Consider the following 14,749-nt stretch of genomic DNA (forward strand, 5'->3'; position numbering starts at 1 on the left):
GGGTGGACTGAACTAGAGAGCTACCTGTAGAGAAGACCGGAAATGTCTCCATTTGTCCCAACTCATCTGCAGTACTTCTATATCCCTCTCTCTTCTCTGATGTGAAAAAAACCTTTTCTCTTGAAGGCTTTAAAAAGGATTTAAAAATTCTGTTCTCATCTGTCACTTTCTAAGCAGGTTTCTAAGGTTTTAACGGGTAAGCTCATGCTGTGACTTCAGTCCAATGCTAGTTGGTTTAGCTTGACCACACTGCCCCCTTGAGGGAAGAACCTGCTGTTACAGATCAGCAAATCTGGAGAGGCAAAGAGGCAGAGGTCCCAAAAGAGATTTGGCCCCTTCAGTTGCACATTTTAGAACAAATCAGCATACTGGAGGTAATCCAATGACGTACAGTGAACTAAACTAAATGCATCCGTCATACAGTCACTCCGATCCATCTGCACTTCATTACATTAGGCACTGGCAAAAAGAATTGTTCATACCGGGATCAAACCTCATCACCAACACTTCAAATATTGTTTGATTGGATTCAAGAAATTGACGTTGAGAAACCCTTGCAGATCCAGTGTAAATAGTGTGATTCATAGTAAACACTTGTGGAAATTATGATACAGCAAAAAAATGTGGGTGGTTACAACATTTTCCAGTAAGTCTTGTTAAGAAAGAGGCATGACTGAGTTACGTCTATAACACGGGACACTCATTTAGACTAAATGTAAGCCATTTTTGTGCTTTATATACATACTGACATAGAAACTGTTCTAATCTCATCTCGCTTCTCTACATCACAACGTTTTCCCACAATTAAATCTTTATCTTTCATATAAAATGAAGGTTGAAAGTTTGAATATAAGTGAAACTCTCCCGTGTTGCGTTCTTCTATAAGATCTCCCATTTGTCTTGGCGGTGGAATCGGTTTGCCACCACATTCCACAGTTAAAAGGTATATGAGAAAGAGTCCCTACGTGGCCAAAAGAGTTCCCGTCTCTCATGCGGAATTAAAAAGCACTCGGACAAACATTATTGCACCTCTGCTGGAGCGTGAACGTTCCATGATGTCTGGCCGACCCCCGACGCAGGTTCACGTTTCCTCTCTGTGTTTCTCGAGGGTTTAGATTGTTTTTCCTCCGCCATCAATCATTCCTTATTTTCGAACCGTTTCAACAGGCAGTGATGGCACGCCGCGGGCACATGCAAATACAGTCCGCTATTTTTAAACCTGCCGGCTGGCTCTACGGATGGCAATGTCCACGCTGAAATATCTCAACTACAGGATGGATTAAGATTAACTTTCCCCCTTTGTTTAATCGCAATCACATTGGTTATAGTGCCGTGTATAACAGTACTTTGTAATGATGTATACAATGCTAAGCCATTAAAATAATTGTTGCCAGATTCATATTTTAATTCTATTTTGGCATTTCTACATCACAATTTCACACCATAATATTAATATAGGTTGTATTGATGCTATTTTTGGACATTTTAACAGATTGGAAGAAAAAAAGTTTGGGATAAAATAATTCTGGGGACACCCTTCACTCTAACGCTGTGGACCCCCCAGGGGTCCCGGACCCCCTGTTGAAGATCTCTGTTCTAGTGTAAAACACCATCAACAGATGTTTAATTGTTTAATTCTCATCAGCTTCAGCTGTATTTTCTCTTTAGTGCTAAATGTTAGCATGCTACCATGCAGAATTATACCTTCTAAAAGGCATATTGGGGTTGTTGTTGCTATGCTAGCGTTAGCATTTAGCTTTGGACTCTTTGATTTACCTGAGATTACGACATGTTTAGGAATATTTTATTTTGGGTTTCTGACAGACGGACTCTGTCCGTTTTGCACTCCAATACAGTCTCGTTCATTACGAGGTCAAAGCCGTGTGGAACACTAGAACCTTTGTCGCTCTACATTAACACGTTTGCTCCACATCGACCCCTGTGCTGTTTGTGAACCCTTGGTTTGAACCCTTGAGCATCAGCCCCCCTGGGGAGTGAGCGACAGCTTTTATATGCCATAACACATGTAACTGATATGATTTAACATGACTCATCCAGAAATGACATCGCTTTCCAAGAATGTGCTTTCAGAGACTCTGAGTCAACAGCAGCTTTTTAAAAAATTTTCCTTTAATCCAAACAGCCTTTTGACATTTAACACAAGTTATTTTCCAACGTCTTTGGGCTGTTCGGCTAATTAAGCAAAAGTCACCGTTAACGGTCCACCAAAGTCATTGCAAATGTTGTTTCGTGGGCATTTACTGGTCAATCACATTGTCCAGTCCTGTCATCGGAGCCTCGAGCGGCCCGATCCCTGAGTGACAATATGTTCTGCTTGCATGAAGCGTATCGGTGGAGAAAAAGGGTCTCTTGCTCTGCCAATTAACATTCACGAGTGCGTCCTTTCCAAGAAAAACCCCCACATCGACCCGGTTCAACATAGCAGTGTGTCGCCACTGTTGGAGCCATCTTTGCTAACAGCTGCGCCATGTTAATCCAGCACCCCATCACTTACAACACTGTGGGCTGTAGTTCGGCCTTCAGTTGTTATCATTTGTTTCTTTCACAAGCTGTTTTTGGGTGCAGGGATGATGGGATAAGTCTGTGAGACTATCTACACCTTCAGGCTTTAAACCTCTTTGTGTCAAATCATTAAGTTTACATGTTTGTTCATATCCACCGGGTTATGAAATACCCTTGGGGGGGTGTTTAAGTTTCTGTAGGTCGTGAGGCAGTAAAGGAATAATATCGGGAAGAACTGAGTCATCTGTTATGATCAAAATCATAATTTCTAGTAAAATAACACTTAAGAAAACATCATTAATCCTGCCTTCTCGGTCTAAATGACGCAAAATATGCGTTTCAAAGACAAACAATGAGGTTCTGCCTATACTGGTGGGGTGCACGGCTTTTAAACAGAGCTGAGGGGGTTTCCTTAGTCAAAGACGGTTGGGAACCAGCGGTTTATATGACAGTATAATCATGGTCATATGGCTATGACCTCCCAAAGGCATGCGAAGGTTATCCATGATTCACTCAGATAATGAGCCTCATCACTTAGGCTGTCACCCGCTCTCCTCCGAGGCCCTGGCTAATATTTGCAGCCAGCAAATGCATTGAGGGGTTACATGAGTGGTAATCCCATGCAACGCTGACCGGCGTGATACATTACTGTAGGCAAACGGATCATTAGATATGTATTCAGCATGACATTGAAGTGCACCGCACTGTAATCTGGAGCAGGCGAAGAGAATTAAATGGCTTTTGGAGTCATGAGTGCCACTTCATACTATCGTTCATTGAAATACACCTAAACACCTTTTCCCTGAACTGCATCTCGCCTTCAGAATTCGAGACTGTTTGCTTAAGACGGAGGAAAAGCTACAAAAATAGGGATTTTTATTGTGCACCACGAGACACTGGCCCTTAAATTCATCACTCTTTAACACTTCAAAACAGAGGTCTTCAATGTTTTCAGGCCAAGGACCCCCAAGGCTTATAGTGACCCAATTTAATACCATATTACATATCGTATAAAACTGTGTTTTTTATTAAACCGGGCCAATAATAATGTGTAGTGCAGCCTATAGTGCCGTGTATAACAGTACTATGTATACAATGCTAATCCGTTAAAATAATAATTGTTGACAGATTTAATATTTTAATTCTATTTTGGCATTTCTACATCACACTTTCTCAACATAATATTAAACAAACAGGAAGATTTATGTAGGTTGTATTTATGTTACGGTATATTTTGGACATATTTATATTTTTGGAAGAAAAAAAGTTTGGGATCACATAATTTCAGGGACCCCCTGCAGTAACTCTGCGGACCCCCTGGGGGTCCTGGACCCCCTGTTGAAGACCTCTGCTTTAAACACTTGAAATGACAATCATTAATTTTGTGGTTCCTGAGTAATAACTGTCATAAAAAAAAATACTTTTTTGGACAAATCTAGAAAGTGGATGCACATATTTGAATTCCTCAAAAGTAAACTTTAAACACTTTTCTCTTTAAACACAACAACATAGCGTGAAAAATAAAGAGCATGCGATGCTGACTGAAGTGATTCAGATGATGCACATGATAATAAAATGATGATAATGAGATCCACCAACAGGACCAGTGGCAGGAAAGCTGGCTCTCTTTGGTCGCGATCAATTTGTCACCTGTGCATTATGTACTGCAGATGGCTCTTTGGTGCTTTCTTCATCATATCACCTTCTTCCTCTTCCCTTCCCTCTTTTTCCTGAGCGATTTCACAGTTTTTGTTTAGAGGCAGTCGGGGCACAGCGCCACCTGTCCAGGTAGGTGGGCTCTGCAGGGACACAGTCTGCGCTGAGAGGGGTCGGAGCCGGCGCAGCTGAACAGCAGAGGCTCCTGCTGAAGGCCGCAGTGTCGGCCCCAAGGGCTGTAGGAAGGGAACAGGTGGTTGTCTTCCTGAGCCATGCTGGAGCAGCCTATCCTGAGTCTCCAAAATGACGAAAGTGTAAACGTGAGCTCACACACAATATAAAGGCTCTTTCATGGGCATTTTCACAGCTCTGAATTTGTAAAGCTGCTGATTTCTCACCTGGTGAACGCAGCGGGGTTGTTTAAATGGTGAAACAGAGCCGGCTCACACACGAGGGAGGACCGTCGACACACACTTGCACATGACTGACCAAGGGGACCCAGGTGCACCCTAAGAGCACTTCCTGGTGGCCAAGTAGGGACAGATTTACTGCAGAAATTCTGGAGGGATTCAAGAGAAAAGAAAGGTGACGATAGAAAGAGAAAAACTCTCATGAAATTCACTTATTTTGGAGATTAAGGTCAGGCCACGTCAGAGTCAGAGCAACAAAGTCTGAGTGGATACATGTTAGTACCTGGTGAGCGATATAACCACCAACCCTCTCTAGCATTCCCTCGCAAGTGAGCTCTCGGGGGGTGAAAGGCTTCACCTGCAAAAACATACATATGTTCTTTTTATCCATCGCTGCTGTAACTGAAGCGTATATGATTGTAAGGTGTGTATATGTATGTGTAGTATAGTTCTGGTTCTCTAGTCACCACCTCTGTGCGTAGGATGGCTCGGACCGCCTCCCTCACGTCCGTCTTGTTGGTCACATCTACAGTCCACACGTGAGGTTTGCCGATGAAACTCTCAGCGTACGGGTGCTGGGAGGAGATCTGTGAGCCAACGTTATTTACTATTAGTTATTTATGATCTAAAAATTGATGTACAATGGTTTGTTATAACTGGGTGCGTACCTGTCTTGTGGTGGGCTTGCCTTTGTAGAAAGCATTGTTTTCGGATGAGTGCGGCGGGTGAAATCGTGGCTGCAGGAAGACACAGCCCAGGGATACTGCCTCAATGGGAGCTGGACCCTCATAGGGGAACCCGAGACCCACAAACACCTGAGAGGGAAGTGTGTGATGAGGATCAGTCATTTAAACGAGACAGGACAGGAAAGCATAGGAGGACAGCGATCAATATGGGACCCAAAATTCTCTCCAACATGATCGTGTCACAGTGATAATCTACTTGGTGATCTTAGAAGATTCAAATTCCTCTGACTCTTATGTGAGATAGAAAGATAGATAGAACAACATGACTATATAAAAGAAAATCTAAAAACACAAATATTACGTTAAAAAAGTAAAAGTGCACATTAGTGACCTTGGCCCGGCGGAGAAGTCGTAGGAAGCGTTCCTGAGGCAGCAGGCCGTGGTTTCGGACCGAGCCGGGCAGATTGGAGGCGAGTCCTGGAGGCTGGTAGACTGTAGCGTGGGTCTCCATCTCTTCACTGATCACCTCCACATACTCAGATTTACCCTGGCATATACACACACATACAGCAACTGAAGACCACAATACATATTTGACAGGTTTATTGCTAACTCCCAGCCTCTCATACGTACAGTATGTGCTGTTCCCGTTTTGGTCACCATACCTGCCACATGTAGTCCTGTTTGCCGTAGACAACCGCTATCCGGTCTTTCCTGTAGGCACCTAGCTCCGGCTCTTCCTCCGTCGCCGCCTCCTCACTCACAAAGCCCAGGAAGGAGTTATCGGGAGTATGAGCTAGAGAAATATTACAGATGAATAACAGCTGAGATTAAAATTCTGTAAATCGTCTGTTGAAGAAAACGAGAGGTTAGCGTCCGGCTGATAGGCAGCTGCCACCCTGATGCCCACTGACACACTGCAGAAGGTGTGAAAGATGAGTATTTACTTTACTAGGAATGTGCCGCCGTGTGTGCAAGCGTCACATTGAGCTCTACTATTTGTATGTGCGTGTGTGTGAGTGTCTCAAGCTACTTGTTTAAAAGACTTTTGCCAAATCTCCTCTCATTCACCCGTACAGCAGCCCATCATTTCCTCCTGGCTCACTTGTAGCTCCATTTGTGTCTTACACCTGTCTAGACTCAACTGTCAGATTAGCAGAGATATGCAACATGTGGGGGTTTGAGAGGGAGTCAGTGTTCTGCTTCTCCTGCTTCTCGCATCCTTCTCTCCACCGTCCTCCTCACATCATTTCAAAACAGAAGCATGGACGCCCGCCCACTCTTTTCTCAAGCTTCTTTCTCGTCTTTCCATTTCCTTCCTCTCTTTCTCGTCTCATCAGCTAAGATCCATCCCCGTCTCCCCCCTCAGCAGGACAAATAAACAGCGTTCCCGGCCCGGGAAGAGTGGCTCTCGGCCCAGCGCGGCCAGCTTGCCTCCATCTCCCGGCAGGGTGGGAAAGACGACAGGGAGGAGGTGTTGGAATGAAGGCTCTGTCTGGGCACCGAGTTTATTTAACCTCGGCTATTAATTTTCACCTAGAATGACGCTTAGAGGGGTGTATGTGAAGGATCAGTGCTGCGGCAGCGAGATATAAATATGTCTGGAAATGTGTTGAGTGGTACGTTTTCTGAATCACCGTTGACATCATTCCCACGATTACAGATTACACACGTGGACAAATACACACGCAGGACTTACGGAACATGGTCATGTATTGCAGAGGTTGCAGACCCCAGCTACCCCACAGGGTTTTATATCCATGGCTACGTGCATAACTCCCCAAGTTAAAGGCCGGCTCGGTGCCAAAGGAGTCCAGGATTCTGAAGCGACACCTGGAATCATTTTTTAAGAAATTGTTAGTCACAAAATGTATCTTACATTAATACATATAGTGTAGTGCAAACATGCAAATTTATTGTCTGGTCTTTTAGTTAAAGAAAAAAATGAAGTAGGTTTATCCATCGTTTTATCTACATTGTTAACATGAAACACATTTGTGGCTCATTGAAGAAAAATCTAAAACTGTCTGAATGTAAAATAAAGCAACTAAAGAAACTTTTATTCAGAGAATATAGACACAATGATGTATTTGGTGGTTATATGTTTGTACCGGTAATGCATGAAGGCCAGTCCCATGGCGCCTTGGAGGTGAGCAAGGCCGTGGTAGTCAGTGTAGATAAGGTCAAAGGTCAGGGGCATCTGGATTGGACAACTTCCTCGGCCTGGTGCAGCACCTATCAGGCTGGAATCACAATAAACATGCCGTCACGCCATGAATTGCTCATTCAGAACTGAGCTTTTCATCGCTTCAGTGTGAAGTTATCACAGACCAGACGCCCGAATCCAAATGCATCATTTTTGTTCATATTTGTAATCAGCACTTTCCAAATACACTCAATATTCCGTGTAGGATGAAAGTCACTAGTGGTACATGAAAGTGGTGCCAACCTGTGGAGTTGTTGCTGTGAGGTGCTGAAGGTTAAGTCGTGTCCCAGGATTGTCAGACAGGCACCGAGGTCGGCCCACTGGACCAGCTCCCCTAGGGGACCCCCTCTCTCCACCAGGGCCTCAAAGTGCCGGCCAACACTCCCAGCCAGGGCACCGGGATAAAGCAGCACCTGGGGGTGAGGAGGTGAGGACGTTATGAAGTCCAATAGATGGCAGTTAAGTCAAGGAACCGGTTCATGCTTAAAAATATTTTTAATATAAAGAAATGTACCCTCATCTGAGTGGAGACTGTCCTGTTGCCGCTCTGCTTCATCCTCAGAGCCGCCTGCGTCCACCGTTCAGACATCCTTTCCACTCTGGACCGGATGAAGTTTACGGCAGGACCGCTGTTGTTGCCGATGACCTCATACAGCGGGCTCAGAGTTGTCCGTAGTTCAGCCTGCGTACAATCACGGTGTGAGACAAGACGGCGGTGCAAAGTGTGCATCTGCTGAGAGTAGTGTTTTGCACCTTCTCCGTGTTAGAGGGAGCTTTCTGTTGCCACGGCATCGGCGAGTGGTTTCCTCCGAGACGATGGGGACAAAAGTCCTCTATTTGACTCAGGTATGTCAGTATGGAGCAGGTTGTACCATCCACCCCATAAAAAGCGTAACAGGGGTCTGACTGCCAACGGGCACGCAGGAACTGCCAGACACACAGATGTGAAAATCAGCCAAAAATAACATTTTTTGTCCATACTAAATAACATACGATATATCGTACACGCTAGCACCCAGCGGCATTTCCATATCCAGCTCATAAACAGGGGAACTAAATCTCAAACTTAAAACTTTAAGTCCATAACGGTGCACGTACAGAGCCGTTAAGTTCACGCTACCACATATATTTCCACTTTCTCACCTCCACTTTCTCCGCACACACCGGATACGCACGATCCATTGGCACTTCACACTTCTCGCCGGGCCCTGTGGGTGAGATATAAGCCGTCTGCTGGTTTTTCTTAACTATGGACTATTTTTGAAATGCATCATTATTCCACAATCCTGGCTTTGGTAACAAAAAGCACATTGTGGAGCATACTCAAACGTGGGTAATGAAGAACAGCGGATAATAACTTTGATATACAACCTCTCGACTGAAATGTTCCCAATGAATAGCAGCCATCAGCGCGGCGTGTTGGGCTGCCATGCATGTAAGAGGCATTAGAGTAGAGGCAGTGTGTTCTCAGAGGCCCTTTCCCGTAAGGCTCCCACCATCTTTAGCCAATGTCAATCAACTGGAAGGAACGCACACACACACTCACACACACCTGACACACCTGCCTCCTACCAAACGTACCCTTTTACAATGCTGGTGCTTGCCAAAATACACAGTCCACGACTGTGTAAAACAACATAGTAAAACAGAAAAAAAGATAAGAAAACCCAGAGCGAAGGTGTGGAAGCCTAAAAACAGTGATATGCTTTACGAGCGCAGCAAAAAAAAAGAAAAAAAAGTGCTCCCTCTGCAAAAACAAGAGTACGAGTAGACAAGTTGATGAAAGGACTCCTGGGTAATTCGGTGGTATTTTATGGGTGTGAGGTAATGTGAGAGGCGGAGGGTGAAGGGGCGAACAGGCTAGTGATGGGGAAGTGGCTGCGTATGCGGGTGGCATGTGTGTGTGTGTGTGTGTGTGTGTGTGTGTGTGTTGACTAGTGTGTACCCTCATGTATGCACTGTACGGTGTCTGTGTGGCCCCATGCTTTATGAATTCCCTTTTTCAGGGAGCGATGTGGCATGTAGCCACAAATCCCCCCCCCCCCCTCCCACAAACACACACACACACACCCTCGTGTGCCAACCCAGGTGCGTAACCGACGCTCACCTGACACCTCTCGTGAGGGTCGTAGTGTAAATGTAAACTTTTTCCCCCTCCCCACGGCCGGTTGATCAGCACTGGCTCTGAGGGACTTGTTAAACTTCTATTCAAGGACTTCATCCTCCATAACCACCTGCACCCACTGCCCTTTAACCCCACTATTCACACCCTCCATTATCACAGCTTGTTAATTTCACTGTGTGGTTAAGCTCTACCGAGGCTGCGACGGGTGCATTAGGCTCAGAGTATCACACTACCGCTGCAGTAAACCACAGAAAAGCTTGCAATTATTGGAGCTGGCAACATGCAAGTAAGGGAGAGTGTATTCATTTGGGGAGGCCAGAATGTCAAAGCATATTAAAACTGGAACAAACCCTAAAATGTCTGTTTAGTTTGGACAATGAACTGCTTTTAGCAAGGTGCATTGTAAAATTAAAGCTAAACGAGGAAAGATTTGCATCTAATAGCCTAATACACCTGTCAGACTTTAATTTAAACTCCATAGATCAGGGGAGGGGGAACCTCAGGCCTGCGAGGCAATACATAAATACACAAAATAAATCACATTTATTTATGATTATTATAATATTATTAATGACTGTTTTGGACAATAAATGGGCGGCGACCCGAAAGCTATCACCCAAGGCCTCCTCTGTGCCACGAATCTGCTGCAATCACCTTCCATAATATAAAATGCTGCTAAAAACAATAAGATGGATAAAATACAAATTTGCTAAAAACATGAAATGAATGGTCATGATCATATTATTTCAATTAAGTAAATGCCAATAATACATTGTGAGCTGCATGTCTTAAAAATGCATTTCCCTGTTGTGTGTTTAGCTTCCTTAATTATCACTGTAATAATGAGCATGTAGTGTGCAGTTTTAATGTCATGTAATACGATTATTCTTATACAATCAGAAATTATTCTGATATAAAAAAGTTTGTGCATTCCCACAGCAAAAACTTCCCCTAAAGTAATGAAATAACACAAATCAATGAAGACAAATGACATGTGATGGGTCTGGGCGGGGCTTCACCTGTGAGGTCATGTGATGGCGTGGGAGCCTGACGGTGACGGCCTTGATGACGGCTGAGCCGGTCAAGCCTCTGAGACACTCTCTTCAGCTCCGTCTCCACCAAGCGGGCTAAGCCTCGCTGATCCCGTGCAAAGCTGGAAAACAAACCAACGTGTAACCGCGCCGTGCGATCAAACGCCACGAGCTTTATTCTGTTGTTGCTGTGTTTAGACTGCGGATACCTCTGCAGCAACAGGCTGAGCTCGTCTCCGGTCAGCTGGTCGACCCGTCCTCTCTCCCTGCTCAGCCTCTGCACCTGAGTACTCAAAGCCTCCAAGCGGAGAGCCAGCCTATGAAAGCCGAGACCCCGTTGACCTGTGACATAAAGCATTTACGACCTGTGTCATGTATGCACAGTGTTATACGCTACGCCCTATCATAATGTTTAAGTAGTAATGCTGCGTATTATGTCATGTGTAACAGCATGGGGACGTAATGCTTTTTCTCTTCTGATCTGAGCTGCGGCTGAGTGTTTTATACGGAGACCTTCATGGTCGAAAGGGAAGCTCAAATCGCTGACCTCAGGCTATTCACAAGCAGCACCATTTAGCTTGATTTCCGTCTTCGTTCGCAATTTTGCCATAAAACTTGAAAACGTGGGTTGCTGCTTCTATTTTCTGCTGTTAAACAATATTAAATGAAAACTCTGTGAGCCACGTGTAGTTAGCCGACGTACCAGAACTGTAAAAACAGTGAATGTGTGTTTTAAAAGCCTGCTGGAGGGGCTTAGAATGAGCTGTTTGAGATGGCAGGTCGTGGATGCCTTGATTGAAACATGAGGCACGGAGCACTGTTTACAGTTGTGCTGCCAGTGAATGAGGAATATTGAGATATTGAGTGTTATATTGGGGGGTTGCTGTGACGTTAGGGCTGCTTGAGGTCAAAGTAAGGATCTCATTGGGGGAAGCTTTAACCTGTGGTACTTTTTCCAACTCAACCACTGCTGGGTGGCTCTTTGTACACAAGTCATGGTGGGTTCCTAGAATTTGAGAAGAAAAGGATCAGGATATTTAGATTAAGAAGTCCTCTGATTTTCCTTCCACAAAAATATGTTTGTTCTATCTTAACGTTTGTGTTTAACAGCAGAAAAATATCCTCTAAATTACCGGTATATTTTCAACTTGAAATTTAATGATTTTCCTAGCTTGACCCCATCATTAGAAAAAGTTAAATTTGGCATTTATTCATGTTTATACAGATTTTTATTTATTTATTCATATAAGCTGTACAAAAAAAGGTTATAATATTTTCTTTGGGTCAAAATTACCTGAAAGTCACATTGTTAACTGGTAAAAAATGTAATAATAATAACCTGATTTATTATTGTGTGTGTGTGTGTGTGTGTGTGTGTGTGTGTGTGTGTGTGACCTTGTTCCTCAGGTGACCTCCCAGCAGGTTCATCCCTGGTCATCTCCTCTGGCACCCAGAGACTCTGCAGCAGCAGGGTGAACACAGACAGGCAGAGACAGAGCACCAGGCAACCACTAGAGGGCACAATAAACAGAGAAACCTCCAGAAATGCTACAGCAACCAATACAAGGTTACACCCTAGGAAGTACACACTAACACAAATTGTAACTGGATTTAGTTACAGTATTTTTTATGTAATTAAACTGTTAATATTACGGTCACTTTAGTACTTCTACCTTTGAGTGGCAGAAGCTTCAAGTTTCAAGCATTTATCCATTACTTTGAGCTAACAATTTAAAAATGCATCCATTTAATTAACTAGAGCTACAAGCTGAGCTGATTCCCCCCCCCCCCCCCCTTTTTTTACAGAAAAAATAAGTTATATTGGCCCAATTTTCCACATAATTTCTTTAATGAGACAGACAGCATGCAGTCAAGTAAACAACACTTAACATGAGAGGCCACCCGTTAATGTTTGGAACATAACCGACTAATTACATCTTCTTTTAACTTCATATAATTTGATTTTAAGATCTTATCTGATGACAAATACATTGAGATTGTGAGGAACAAAATTGTTCCATAACTTCACGTAAAGACAAATATCCCAGCGTCCGTTTAGGTGAGTAATAATAATAATAAAAGTATATTACTTTGCTCTCACCGACGCCTGCCCAGAGAAGCGTGGCGTGGCGTGGCCTATCATCTGCATTTCATCAGAGTTGTGAGAGCACTCATCAAAATATCACGTCTAAGAGCATATAAAGTATGGAAAAGCTGAACAGGATCAGTAGATCACATTAAATCAGAATTCTGTCACACGCTGGGGAGATCAAGCTCCACATAATAGGCAGGTTATAAACATAACCAATTAATCTTTGTGCGGTGCTTTGTCGACAAGCCTAACATTGTGTGTGAGGTGCCACTCAGACCAGTCACCTGTCAAAATAGTGACAAATACAATACTTTAGGCAGCTAAAGTAAGTAAAGCACAATGGCAGTGAACACTGCAGGGGCTGGCGTGGATGAGGTTAATTACACATACATCCTGGCCACTGATTGGCCGAGGATCTAACGATGAGCTTTACCTGCGTGGCCGCAGTGCAACATGCATGGCCCTCCGTTTACGGGATGCTGGATCTCACTGTCAAAACAAAGATATCGAACATCCCGGTAAGTTCAACATGCTCAGTAATAGTTGTATAGTTGTCTTGAGCAGAGAAAACAAATTGCACTACTGTTAAATTTTCCACTCGCATATTTGCTGTTTAAGCGCTATTGTAGCTTCTTTATATTGCAAATGAATGGTCACACTTTCCACATGAGTTGCGTCAATAAAGTCTGAAGGCATAAATAGAGTTCAAGTAATGCTGTTTGCCAGCATGACTGGCCATGAAAGCCTTTTCAGCCTGTGGTCTTTCTACGGGTGTGTTCAACATGTTCATTCCACTGACAGAAACACTGAACCCGGACAAAAACCAACCGACTGTTGTGTGTCAGTGAGAGACGGACACAGAGATGTCAATACGGGACAAACCAAGCACATGAACAACCACACACATCCTCACCTCCTTGGGTCTCCAACCCACTGGCAACCATCGGGCCTTTTTTTCAAAAAAAGCAAAAGCTAAAAAGGAAAAAAAAAAGAAATGAAGTTGGGGCGAGGAAGTATCTTGCCTCCTTTTTTGTCCCCTTTCGCTTTCTTTCCCTCCTTCTCTGGCCGTGCCTTTTCTCTTTCTCAGGGCCTATGGGCAGGCATCCTGCGGTTGCCAAGGTAACCTGACTCCCCTTAACAGAAAACAATACCCAGAGTGCTGCTTAGGCCTTTCACAGATACAATGGAGCCCACGCTATTGGGTGACACAGTTTCTTTCAGTCCCACCGGCTAGACTTAAGCCGTGGTTGTGAATTGATACTCAAGCAGGGAGCTCATTTAAATAGCTCAAATGGTGCAAACCCCTGGCACTGAATGACACAATACAGACAAAAGACAGTACAAATTTAATTACGCTAACATTAGTAAGCGTAATAATAGACCCAAGAAAATAACTTTATATATAACAATTAAGTAGTTCTGTGTTGTAACAGAGTTGTAGTTCATGGGAGAGAAAGTTCAGCTATTAAAGGGTCTCACATTTTTTGAAAGAAAAGTATGTTTGACTGAGCCTCAATTTTATTTTTTAGTCGAGGCAAAATTGGAAAGGAGTGGAAAAGCCACACAGGTCAACTACAGATCTCCCAGGTACCTGAGGAGGGCGCCGTAGTACCAGGGTGTTCTTGCAGACCAGAACTGGTCCTGGAATGCAAAATAAGAACAGGAAATCCAGCTGAACCACAAATGCTTCCTTAGAGCACTAAAACAAATCCAACAAGGCCCTCAAATTCCACACAAATAAACACGGTTTCTGAGAAGGACATGCTGATGAACATGCTACAGTAGCCTAATGAGGAGGACCGCAGAGCACAGTGTCATGACTCATGCCCAAAGTTTCCCGACCACTTAACTCGTTAACAGCATAGCGTTGGATGGAGAATGGTAGGACACTGAATCAGATGAACGGGGAGTGCACCGAATTCTTACAAAGTAGGCCACGAACACAATTAGCAGTCGACTTAAGAGCACAGATGTCACGCCCACGACGCCTCAACTACGCGGCCGCAGCGTCGGATGCTGA

At 44.0% G+C, this 14,749-nt stretch overlaps 1 protein-coding gene across 3 annotated transcripts; it reads right to left on the reverse strand.

The window, feature by feature from the left end:
* Nucleotides 1–4,088: 4,088 nt before the first annotated feature.
* LOC311032740 (alpha-1,6-mannosylglycoprotein 6-beta-N-acetylglucosaminyltransferase B-like) lies at nt 4,089–14,644 on the reverse strand. Of its 3 annotated transcripts, none has more exons than XM_084039736.1 (18): nt 14,321–14,644; nt 13,163–13,218; nt 12,033–12,148; nt 10,847–10,979; nt 10,626–10,759; nt 8,625–8,689; nt 8,235–8,408; nt 7,996–8,163; nt 7,725–7,894; nt 7,387–7,518; nt 6,975–7,108; nt 5,941–6,071; nt 5,667–5,822; nt 5,258–5,404; nt 5,060–5,176; nt 4,873–4,947; nt 4,578–4,738; nt 4,089–4,475 (listed from the first exon to the last, which is right to left on the reverse strand). In XM_084039736.1, exons 2-18 carry the CDS (start codon nt 13,186–13,188, stop codon nt 4,277–4,279), a joined length of 2,238 nt encoding a protein of 745 aa, XP_083895862.1. In that variant the 5' UTR covers nt 13,189–13,218; nt 14,321–14,644; the 3' UTR covers nt 4,089–4,276. The 3 variants fall into 3 exon arrangements, with proteins under 3 accessions (XP_083895862.1, XP_083895863.1, XP_083895861.1); XM_084039737.1 differs by lacking the exon at nt 14,321–14,644 and adding an exon at nt 13,643–13,697 and having other exon boundaries at nt 4,089–4,469; XM_084039735.1 differs by lacking the exon at nt 14,321–14,644 and adding an exon at nt 13,643–13,697.
* Between the last annotated feature and the right edge of the window lie 105 nt (nt 14,645–14,749).

The sequence above is a fragment of the Eutrigla gurnardus genome (genome assembly GCF_963514095.1).
Source record: "Eutrigla gurnardus genome assembly, chromosome: 22".
NCBI lineage: Eukaryota > Metazoa > Chordata > Actinopteri > Perciformes > Triglidae > Eutrigla > Eutrigla gurnardus.